Source organism: Gouania willdenowi, chromosome 7 (assembly GCF_900634775.1).
Source record: "Gouania willdenowi chromosome 7, fGouWil2.1, whole genome shotgun sequence".
NCBI classification, from domain to species: domain Eukaryota; kingdom Metazoa; phylum Chordata; class Actinopteri; order Blenniiformes; family Gobiesocidae; genus Gouania; species Gouania willdenowi.
In genome coordinates this window covers 36344057-36356600 of record NC_041050.1, presented here as the reverse complement: position 1 = coordinate 36356600, position 12544 = coordinate 36344057, and the positions used below count along the sequence as shown (strand labels likewise).

The window sequence follows — 12544 nt, the reverse complement described above, 5'->3', positions numbered from 1 at the left end:
GACCTAAACTGGCCAAATAGGGGCGCTGCATACGGTTAGATACGGCCTTATTTTTATAGACCTCAGCGGAACCAGACAGTAGTTTAGTTCAACGCGCTGTCTTCTTCCAGTCTCTAAGCCGTCTTGTTCTTTACTTCCAGCAGAGCCGTAGAAAACATGCATCAGTGTCATTTGACTTCACGTCTGCAGAACGATGCTGGAAATTCAGAACTAAATGCATCACACGTAGGGATAAATGTGTGCGTGTGGGGTCAATTTTTTATTATTATTTTGAACGCTTCGTCACCCATTAGCATTTAACGACTTAAAATGATTTTTTGAATCCTGCCCTATGCTCCTTTAGCAAACACCTGTCTGTACCTGCGCTGTGACGTCATCAAGTCTACAAGAGGATTTCCCAACGTGTGTAAAAGATACAACATTTCCCACAGTCCTTAGAGGCTGCACAAGTTTCTCAGGAAACACAACTTGTGTCCTCCTCCTCCTCCAACACACACACACACACACACGCACACGCACGCACATTCCAGTGGGCGTGGCCTGTGGACAGGCAGCAGTGGTTTGTGAATGAGGAGCTGCAGAGAGCTCCAGAGCTAGAGCTGAACCAGGAGCACTGACACAGGACCAGAAACGCTCTTCAAATGGACTTGTTCACAGGAATCAGACCTTTATTATTTTCATACGTGCTCATCAATGGCATTTTCATCACACTGCAAACCAAAGAAGGTGAGTGTTGAAAAGAAATGAAGCAATATTTAAAGTCAAAGAAACTTACTTAAGTAAAAGAGAGAGAGAGAGAGAACCACGCGTGCCATGCGGGAACCTCCTTAAAGGAACATTTCAAAACCAGGAAACGCACTTTTCTTACTATGTGACAGCATTTCAAACTCCAGTAAAAAGTGCTTAGAATGTCTTCTTTATTAGTTGTTATTTAATGAGTGACTAATAACTTTATAAAAGGTGGAATTATTTTGTGTGACACTAACAGGTGATCCAGGGAATTTAGTCCAATGTGAGTTTATACTCTTAACTTTTAGAAAAAAACAATTACAAACGAGTAGACGGGTAATATATTGAGATTCAAGATCTATCAAGTTTTCTATTTTGTCAATACAGAAAAATATGCTGTCGCCTATAACCATATATTTTTTTATTTATAGCTCATTTTGTATTAAAGAACTTGTTTGCTGCTTTCGCTACTTCTCAGAATTGCATAAAAATCACAGTTTGATGGATTTCTGAGTGTGTCCTAACCCAGACCGTCCCCTAAACAAGCCACACTACAGACACTCACTCACACGTGCTGTCCCTTAGAGGAGAAAAAGCCAAAAGTGGCACATATTGTGCAGCTGTTTGTTATTAAATGTGCCTGTGTGGCATTTTGCATCATGTGGTAAGACTTTATTGAGTAAAAAATATAGAGATTTTTTTTATCGTACTGTATATCACCATTTTGAGTTTTTATCTATGTCGCCCAGCCCTACAAACATACATTCCTTTCACTGTGATTGTAACTAAATATTGTGTTGCTTGTCATAAAAATCACTGATACCAGTGATAAAATATACACTCGGTTACCTTTAATTTATTCTCACTCATTTTTTGATGTGTTTTTGCTGCAAAAAAAAAAAAAATAAAAATACAAAAATAAAAAATCACCCAATGAGTTTGAGATGAAATATATTCCTGAATTGACTTGAATTGGTCTGTTTCTGCAGAGGTGCTTTTGGACATGAAGGCGAGCGGGGGAGAGCTTGGCTGGTTGACATGGCCTCTCGATCAAGGAGACAAGCCCGGGGTGAGTATTCCGTCACATTTTTTATTTGGGAATTTACTTTGGGATGAAAACTTCTGCATGGTCTCAAGGCGCAGGAATGCTTCACCTTTCTGTGTTTGCATCCATGCCAACAGGCAGAGATGCAAGGTATTTTCCACTTTGCCTTGTGTGGTAAGCTGAGGCGTTCACGTCAGTCTGTGTGTTTTAGATGACAGGTTTATATGAATATGGTACTGGAAGTTTAACAGTTACTCAAGTGTGAATATGAGAGAAAGCCCTAGAGTCGTACTGGGAGTTGTTTCCAATCAGAGGCAGACAGAGTGGTGGCCTGCTCTTAACTGGGAATGCTGGAGACTTTTTGTGGTTCAGGGCTTCAGCTCAGGAATTGTATGTTAGAGAGCAATTAAATTTTAGCGTTTGCAACATGTGGCGCGTCTTTTTTTCCCTTTTTTTTTTTTCTTTTCCCAGAAAGGAGGGGTTTTAGATGCGGCCAATAAAGTCGGAATAACCTTTTCCGTCGAGCCAGGGCTAAATGTCAGCCTTTAGATCTGTGTTTTTCTACCAATTCTGAGCCATTGCACGTCAAGAAAGTCCTGCAAAACACAAAGATTTACACTTGTTGCCTTGTTATACTGACTCAGAGGTCGGGATGGCAATATATTGAGATTCAAGACATGTAGAGATTTCTACTTTGGCAATATCGAAAATTTAAATATTGCATATATTGATATATTCTTAGTTTATAGCTTATCTTTTGTTAAAATACTAATTTTAATGAAACCTAACCCAGAACTCACTCATACGTGCTGTCCCTTACAGGGGAAAAAAAACAAAAGTGACACATTATGTGTAGCTGTTTGTTAATAAATGTGCCTGTGTAGAATTTTGCATCAGCAAATTTAACCCAGAATTGTCTTTCTGGTCAGACTTTATTGAATTAGAAATATTGAGATTTATATTGTATGTTGCCATTTTGAGAAAAAATATTGAGATATGAGGGTTGTTTGTTTACTCTGCCAGTCACATGTTGAAAACGCTTTCAAAACGGTAAAATAGTTGAATATGTGTGCCTTTATGGGTCATTAATGTAGACTTGAACACATTTTGAATACAGTTTTCTATAGAAAAGAGTCAGAAGTTAATAATCTGAAAGGATTTTTTTTTTTTTTTTTTTTTTAGAAAAACTAGTTTTAGAGTAAATTACTAACCAAGCTTCTTCAAGTTTAAAGTGCCTCGCCTCACTCCATGTACTGATGTGACTCAAAACAAAGCTTGTGCGGGCTTGCTGCGCCCAATTATCTCTTGAGATTTTACCTCCTTAAATAATCTCATTACTCATTAGTGTCACTTTTTTGACTGACAGTTTTCAGATGCTGCTTGTAGAAGTTCCTTTTCAAAGGTTTTTACAGTGTTGTGCAGACTCTCATATAACCACCCACAGTTATCATAATATTTTAATATTTAAAGACCCTTTAAAGAGGTATCGCCAGCTGTTTAACAGGGCTGTTGGTCCTGCTGTTGTACATTAAGTTTATATGCCGAGTCGAACACTCAGCCAACAAAGCACATTCTTCTAATTAATAGCACAGTGGCTCCACGCTGAGAGCAAACCACAACTTTGGTCACAGCGGAGGCCAGTTGTTCCTTGTCAGCCGAGGTTATGTTTCTACAAGTTGTCACTTCTTCAGACATACCTGCGGCAGCTTTGAGTATGCAGGCAGCAATGCTAGTGAGAGAAAATGCCAGCATTGGAAATAGTTTGGTATCTTTTCAATGTTACAAATTCTTCCCAGGAACAATCCTTGAGGTTTGCTTTGTTATCTGGTGAAGGCTCGTAAACTGGAGTTTATGAAATCTGTTATTGCTCTGCAGGATTGTTTAAAAAAAAAAAAGAAAAGAAAAGAAAAATGTGACCAATTAGCAAAGCACATAGCCTTTGGTTCCCATGTTTCTGTTTCCATGCTCTTGTTACAATTTTCAATCTTTGTGTTAAGTGTGGCTTGACCTCAGTCCGTTCAGTGGGGTCCTGCTATAACTGCTAGTATTGACAAAGCTAAGTGTGCGTGTATGATTTCAGCCTCAAAGTTCATGTCGTTAAGGGAAACTTTATTGAGAAAGTCCACTCTTTTTTACGTATTATTTTAAGCGAGTTACACACAAACATTTTCTATATCTCAAGAGATTTGTTATCTGTTACAGACCCTAGACGTGAAGATAAAAAAGAGGAATAGATAGATAGATGAGATAGATTGAGGCGTAGGCATAGTTTTGACTGTATTTGTCGATAATCTTAACACAACACACCACACGCATGAACCATTGTGTCCAAGCCATAAATGTCACGTGATCAAATGAAATCTAACATTGTGCTCTAATGCTGCGTTCCAAGCAACTCAGAAGTTGGGATTCTCCAAACCTCCAACTTTAAAAAGTGACTAGGAACGCTACATAAGTTGGAGCATGGAGTTCTTATTTGATAAAGTTGGGAAAAAATGTAACATTCTACCGACCAGCTATGTTTGAGATATTTTTAGTTGGTTGAACATGGAGATTCACCTCGGAAATGCTTGCTTCTTGATTGGCTACGTTCAGATCCATGTCACAAACTATGGGTTCATGGTCTGGGATTTGGGGACAAATCCACTCTTAACACACCTCAGATCACAGGATAATCTTATGAGACATAAAATACTCTGGCGTTTGCTGTCCTTGGTCAGGAAGGGGTGAAATCGGGACAAAAGCAGCTTGATTGTCTTTGTGTTTGTACCCTGCTTTAGTTTGCTCTGCATGCTTTGAGGTTCCCCTTGGCTTGGTGTTTGTACCGCTAACCTTTTTAGCATTTTGTGTTTCTTTTTTCAGTGGGAGGTTGTACAGAAGACTCTTAATGGTTCCCAACTCTACACTTACTCCATCTGCAACGTTGGAGAGCGTGAGCAGGATAACTGGCTACGCACCACCTTCATCCAACGGCGTCCATCAGCGTCCCGGGTGTTTGTGGAACTCCAGTTTATCGTGCGCGACTGCAACTCATTTGGTGCATCCTCGTTAACCTGCAAGGAGACCTTTAACCTCTTCTCGTCTGAGTCGGATGCAGATGTGGGAACTACATTCCGGAAGGGCCAGTTCAAGAAGGTGGCCACGATTGCTCCAGATGAGATCACCGGCAAGAAGGAGCTGCGCATCAACACAGAGACACGAGTTGTGGAGAACTTGTCCCTGAAAGGTTTCTACTTGGCTATTCAAGACATCGGAGCGTGCGTGGCTCTTCTGTCTCTCAGGGTGTATTATAAAATCTGCCCAGCCACGATACAAAGCCTAGCATCGTTCCCAGAGACTGTGGCTGGAGGCGAGAACCAGGCACTCCGGGAAGTGAGTGGAGAGTGTGTGGAAAATGCCATCAGTGAGGGGCTTCCTCGCATCTACTGCACCGTAGATGGAGAATGGGTCGTACCAGTTGGACAATGCCAGTGCAAACCTGGCTATGAAGAGACAGAAGATGCCTGTAAAGGTAAGGCTTCTACTCTTCAGTGATAATGAGCAGGCTTTTTAAAAAGAAACTTCTAACATTCGTCAATGATTACCTCTAATTTATTTGCCTTAAGAGTCGTAAAACACGCCGGCATGGTAAACTGCAGATATTTATCATAGGTGGTGTTATCACTGTTCTGTGGAATTCTCCCCCTGGCTAACATGACTCCTCAGCAATGGAAGGAATGCTGAGACCTATTTGTACATGTCCTGGCATCATCCCTGACCTTGAACCGATACCTTTACAATTAGGAAGTGTGGTTTTGAGTTTCGGCTATGAATTTAGGATGAACAATTTTGAGGAGGGGTCGGTTACATGCATGCATACGTGGCTATCAACTTCTGTGTGTAATTAAAAGTGAAAAGCATGTTGTCAGCAAAGTTTGAAGCAGTTTTAAAACCATGTTGAATTTTTCATGAAGGGTTATGAAGTTGCACATCACCAGCTTTGCTAAAGTAATGGACTAGGATCACATTCCTGACATTTTCTTCCCCTCATTTCCAACATACTTGGATAATAATTTGTCGTGGTTTTTTTGAGTGAAGTGATGGATATCATTTTTAAGATTTTGAGTCACAATAATATGTTTTCTAGAAAGTCATTTCTTTGTGTTGATATTAAGCCTGGGCGAGTTTTCTATTTTGGCAATTTAGAAAATTACAATATTGCCTATATCGATATATTGATATTTTTTTATGCCTTATTTTGCATCAAAATACTTGTTTTAGGAGTCACTGCTTTTGCTACTTCTCAGAAAAGCACAGTTTGATGGATTTCTAAGTGCATCCTAATCCTAACCCAAAAACAACTCAACAAGCCACACTACAGAATTCACTCACATGTGCTATCCCTTATGGGGGCAAAAAAAAAAGTGGCACATATTAATTGTGCAGCTGTTTGCTAATAAATGTGCATGTGTGGCGTTTTGCATCAAGACATGAATTGTCTTTCTGGAAAGACTCAATTTGAAATAATAAACATTTATGTTTTTATATCGCCATTTTGAGAAAAAAATATCCAGGTATGAGTTTTGGTCCGTATTGCCCAGCTTTAGTTGAAATTTAAAATGCTGTTCAGAAAATATGTAGATCAAGCAAATGCAAATTTGTCCCTGTACTGCATGCACAGGCTGTAATATCACCAAATGTATCATTGTACCAGTAGAGCTACCGTCTTTACCAGTTAGCAGATATTTATTCCTGGTTATTGTTTTCCAGAGTTTTACTGGGATTTATTTACCTTTGATTAGTTCTCCTTCTCCTGCTCAGCTGACGAAAGTGAAACAAGATGTTATCGTCGAGCTGCTGCTTCAAAACTACAATTAATATACAAGTGAAAACAGTTCTCATTATGTAGTCTTCTATGTTGTAGCCGAAAATAAAAAAGTTTGTTTTTTTCCCAATTGACATGATGCGTCACGTTCACCCCTTGTCCAATCAGAACCAATTTCAACCCCCAGACCTAAAGCAAAATTTAATGACGCCGAATAAACTTGTTTTACAGGTAAACCTCAATTCGGAATTACTATTTCCATGTAAACACGAAGCAGAACACTTTAATTCCGAATAGCTTAATTCAAAATAATTAATTCCGAATTAAAAAAAAACATCCTGTAAACGTGACCACTGATGCTGTGTTGCAGTTGCGTCTTTAGTTTGTGTGAAGAAGACTTTCATTATTGTGGTGAGAGCTGTCAGAGTCGGAACGTGATCAAAGACGGTGGGAAGCTACTGTACCGTGTTGGATTAGCATTTTTAGGCCTTGGTGTGAGTAAGGAAGGGAGGAGGCATAGGAAGCTGACTTTGTTCAGCTGGAGCATCACAGAGAGTGGTGGGGGTGGGGTGGGGGGGCATGTCAGCTGCATGCTCCCCTGTCAGTCCCCACATCCACGGCTTGCTCCGTCCTCTGTTTAGTCAACTGAAGCCTTGACTTTGAGGTGTGAGTCTGTGTTAGAACGTGCAGTAACCTGTTGAGATCTGTCTAATAGCATCACACAGAAAGAATCCCATCAGCCCTTAGTGCTTTTTATCCTTGGCAACTTTTTCCTACTTTATACTTGTGACTGCACACAGATCGACCTGATTCACACCCACGTCTATAATGCCTTTGATCACACTCGTTTCACACACTCCAGTTGTAAATTCACATAAAACTTGTAATGAACCGAGTAGCAGAGGTGGCAAAAGTACCAGTCTTCAATACTCAAGTAAAAGTATAGATACTTGAATAAAAAATAACTCTTGTAAAAATATTTAAGTTGCTCCCTTACTTGAGTAAAAGCACATGCAACTAAATGCATTTAAGTACAAAATATTATTATTAATATTAATTTCTTTAAGAACTTGTGGAATACTGGTACATGGAAACAAGTTAAATATGTTACCTTTGAACATCTGGAGAATTTAGCACTAATAAATACAATTTGCACAAAAAAAAGGTGCAAATGCTCAATAAAACCCAGATCAGCTCTGAGTTTAAAATTTTAAGAATTGTAGAGAATCTGTAAATGGAAATAAATTAAATACGTAAGCCTTTATCAATACCTGGTCAATTTAGCACATAACATGTTTAAAGCTTCTCATCCAGCTTGGCGGATGTTGGTTTGCATCTTTTTACGTTGGGACGTCATCTTCGAAACTCATTTTTAAAATGTAATGAGTGGAAAGTACAGATATTTGTTTAACAAAAGTAAGGAGTAAAAGTAAAAAGTTGCCAAAAATAAATAAATACTCAAGTAAAGTACAGATACCCTAAAACCTAAAGTATTTTTTACTTTGTTACTTGTCACCTCTGCCTAGTACCAAAAGTGATACATTGCTGAGAAGTTGCAGATAAGAGGATGAGAGAGAGGCAGGAGTGTTGAGATGGTGAATACTGGAACGTAAAGGTATCGGCAGAGGTGAAAGTAATGGATTACAAGTACTCACATTACTGTAATTGAGTTGTTTTTATGGGTACTTGTACTTTTTTGAGTATATTTCTAAATCAGTAATTTTACTTGTACTTAAGTACGTTTTAAAAGAAGTAAAGTCATTCATTACATTTCTTCACCCAACCATTACTCAGTAAATTATAATTTTGTTTTAAAATGATCAAAGGACATTGTGAAACTACAAAAAATGAAATAACCAGACAACAATCAAATGCATCACATCATAATCGACCAATCAGATTAAACGTAATGCACGACGAGAGTGATGTTTAATGTATATAAGGGAACAGTGGCAATATTTATTTCCAGCAAGTTATTTTTTTAAAATAATATGTTAAGGTTGCGTTTATTCAGACAACTTTTTTCAGGAAATTTACTTTGATCTCATGACATGTTTCGACTGCCAACTGTCAAGTCTTCCTCAGAGGCATCTTCTGATTACTTTGATGTATTGTCTTACTTGTTCTTTTCTAAGAAAAGTGTCAAAACATCTACATCTTGCATCGTGGCAAGATTTATTGCCAAAAATAATTGAGTGGGGTAAAAGTAACTAGTAACTTTTATTTTAGATACTATTTAATAGAGCTACTTTTTACTTGAATTTGAGTATTTTATGTAGGACTTACTTGTACTTTAGTACAATTTCAATCAAGCAACAGTACTTCTACTTAAGTAGGATATATCAGTACTCTTCACACCTCTGGGTATTGAAACAATGAAGTGCAGTGTTTTCATCTCCCCCGTTGCTCTCTGGTTGGTACATTCCTGATTGGTTTGCTGAGGAGGAGCCTCCCAACATTACTCCAGACCTGTGGAATTCCCAGAGGGGGAAAGGCACAGCTCCGGGTCAAGCCCTGGCATAAAAAGGGATAAACAAAGAAAACTACCTCGACGTAGTCAAATGAGAGGTCTGAGATGAACAAGGGCTGTTGCAGATGAAGGTGGACATGAATCACAGGGCTGTAGCGCGCGGCTCTGATGAATGGCTCGGAGGGCTTTGAGTGGAATAAACTGCAGACACACACTTAATCATTCTCCCCACTTCTTTCCTGTGTGCAGTGCAGCTCGGGGAGAAACCACAAAACTTTACTTGTGGTGTTTTTTTTTTTTTACTTTCCTAGGTTGAAACTTTCCATGTTCAACGATGTGCTCACTCATTTTTATGATGCCTCTGTCCTTTGGGACCTGTTAAAGAAGAAATCTGTGACTTCATCTGGTTTTTGTCTTTGTCCCCTTAATCAGCTCCCTCTCCAGTGCACAGCTGTATTTTCGGCCTAAACCAGTGGTTCCCAAACGTTTCGCAGTCCCGTACACCCCTTCAGACATTTAACATAAAGCCATGTACCCCTAGGGTGGTTCACAAAAATAATTTTCACCAAATATAGTCAGATCTCTCATGCCTTGTTCCAATAAACATTGTAAGCATCTGTTACCAAAAAATGAAGTCAATCACTGCACATTTGGGGTGGCACACTTTTTCACAATGTTGACGTTTTTCTATTTTCATGAATAGTATTTGAACTGTTCTAATGTTCTTATTCATTTTGTTTAAATACAGGGAGAAACTATTAATGGCCATACTTACTTTTATATTGTTAATGTTTCTGATATCTGTGAAAGTTACGCTTTCTTTGGTTGAGCAATAAAAGTTGTGCCACCTTTTATGGGCGTTATATTGGCTAATTTTTTGGTATAGATGTTCAAATTATCAATAGGAACCAGGCAAAATGTGATTTGGTAAAATTTGTAAAACTTTAATTTATACCATTATATTGAGAGCCATCCTAATGTACCTTCTACCCCTGCACCATTAAAAAAAAAAAACACAATAATGTAATGTTCTATACGGATTATGTATATATACATAATCTATAAGCACAGAAGAAAACGTTTTACTCAGAAGTATCACAGAGGCGACCCACAGATGGACTTTTACTACTGGACAAAATAAGTGACATTACTGATGATATCATCAGGACCAGAACCTCCAGACACAAAAACAGCTTCTTTCCCTCTGCTACCATCCACATGAACACACCCCAAGTCACCCCACCACCCGATCACCACCTCCATGATGACATTATCTGCTGCACTGTATATATATATATATATATTTATCCTTTATTCTCTGTCTATCCTTTATTTATCCCTCATCCTTTATATTTATCATTATTATTATTATTATTGTTGCTGGGTTGTTCTTTGTTTTTTTTCTTTCTTTTTTTTGTTGTTGTTTGTTTTGTGCACCAACCACCAAGACAAATTCCTTGTACTGTCCTTAAAACTGTACATGGCCATTAAAAACATTTCTGATTCTGATAAGAAGCCACCACACCACTGAGTATGCAGCATTTAATGCTAGAAATCAAGCTAATGCTAAAGCTTAGCTAGCGCGGCAAAGAGCCAGTGGGTTGCTGTTGCAAACTTATTCTACAATATTCACTGATCATGACATTAAAATAGACCATCCTTAGTCAATCTACTGCAGTAATTCCTCTCTCAACCAGTAGAAAATGCTGTGAACACCTGATTAAGGTTGAAAAAAATCAAAATAAAAAATACAGTGAAACCGTTAAGAGTTTTGAAAAATACCGTGATATACATTTTTGGTCATACTCCTCAGCCCTACATCAAACTCTATTCCTCCAATCACTTCTTATTTGTTTGCGGCTGTGATGCTCTCCTTTCGTGGCTGATTTACAGTTTTCAACAAACCTAACTCACAACGAGGCTCCAAACGCGCCGCGTCAGCAGATACTTACCAGCAAATGTGTTTAAAGCGTTTATGAAACGGCCGTAAATCATATTGGTTGGTGGTAGCGAGGCACAGAATGGGCTTTTGTTTATAGTCAAAGCAACACAGGCTCCTGTTGGCTCCAAAAATAAAGCATTAATCATGTGGTGAATCAGGAGAACAGTGTCAACTGCTCACAGGATTTATTCATTAAACTCATCAAGGCCCAAAGAAAGAAACCTAAAAAAAATGTTTCTCCAACTCTCTTCAACACTAACTAAAAATGACTGATACTGTTTTCTTTGGTTTCACATCTGTTTCACATCACAAGGTTTTCCTAAAGAAACAACTTATCTCCTCATTTTCTTGAAAATTGTTAATATTTGGGCTCAATTAACAAAAACCCACTATTTCCACTTGTGACTCATGGTTAACACACAATTCCTCTGCTACCGATTAAGCCCCGGCCTTACCCATAATTCTTCTTGGCACAAACCGAGGATCCTTGGGTTTGTGCCTCGCCTGATCTTCAGGTTCTCATTGTCAGCTGTTCTAAAGCTTTGACGAACAGTTCTTAATCCTGTTTAGTAGTTTACACAAAGCTCTAAATGAAAAGGGACAGAAGATGTGAGCTGTTTGTGCCGCTTGGAGCAGAAAATGACATCTTTGTGGAACAACCGTCCACACAGTTCCAGTAAAGATATTACTGGTCTGGCCAAAGAGGTTCCAGTAAACGTATTTTCTTCTTCCTCAGCCTTCCTTCTGTCTCTAAACTCATCCTCATCCTCGGCTGATGGAACAAACACTGTTTAGAAGTGTGACTGCTGGCTGTGATGGGTAGTAATTGACTTGGGTGTGTTTGGGTTTCTCTCAGTGGAGTAACTACTGGTTCAGCTTGCTTTCTAGACTTTGTGCAATGATTTACCCCCCCCCCCCCCCCCCCCACCACCACCACCACCTTGATCCACATCCTCCCAGAAGTCGCTAAGCAGTGCTTGTATTTTAGCCAGGGTTGGGATCAATTCCATTTTTCAGTTCCAGTGTTTGTAATTACTCTTGTTCAGTTACGATTACAGATGCCAGCATTTTGTTTAAAATTACAATTACATTACAATTGTTTTTTGTCCTCAGAAAGTCAATTACTATTACGTTCTCAATTACTAACGTTGAATTACAATTACTGATCTTGAAATAAATAAGCTAATAAAAGTTAACGTTCCTCTTGTGTTGGCATCTCTTATGATAACGTGTCCTAATAGACTAAAATCAAATACTGTATCTATCATCTAATTTCTTTCCTATCTATTGGTTGCCTTGTGATGCTTCCCTAATCAATAAAAATATAGGTTTTTAATATTTTTTTGTGTCAGTATACCTCTAGATTAAAAATTTTTTTAAATGGTAAAATGTGTGAAAGTCTGATATGAAACATATTTTGATAATTGTTAACTACATATGTGTAGAACTGTACGTAAAACTGTAACATGGTTTCCCAGTTTTCGTGGCATTACAAAGTCAATTTTTTTAAATTCAGTTACAATTTAATTACAATTACGACAGCAACTGATTTTT

General features: G+C 38.4%; 1 protein-coding gene across 1 annotated transcript in view; it reads left to right on the top strand.

Annotated features, from left to right (window-relative positions):
- Positions 1 to 452: 452 nt before the first annotated feature.
- The window catches only part of epha2b (eph receptor A2 b), a 48977-nt gene continuing 36885 nt past the window's right edge, over positions 453 to 12544 (top strand). The window contains exons 1-3 of the mRNA XM_028452434.1: positions 453 to 726; positions 1719 to 1798; positions 4637 to 5285. Coding sequence (XP_028308235.1) covers positions 642 to 726; positions 1719 to 1798; positions 4637 to 5285 — 814 coding nt within the window. The 5' untranslated portion in view covers positions 453 to 641. The remainder of the gene's footprint in view (positions 727 to 1718; positions 1799 to 4636; positions 5286 to 12544) is intronic.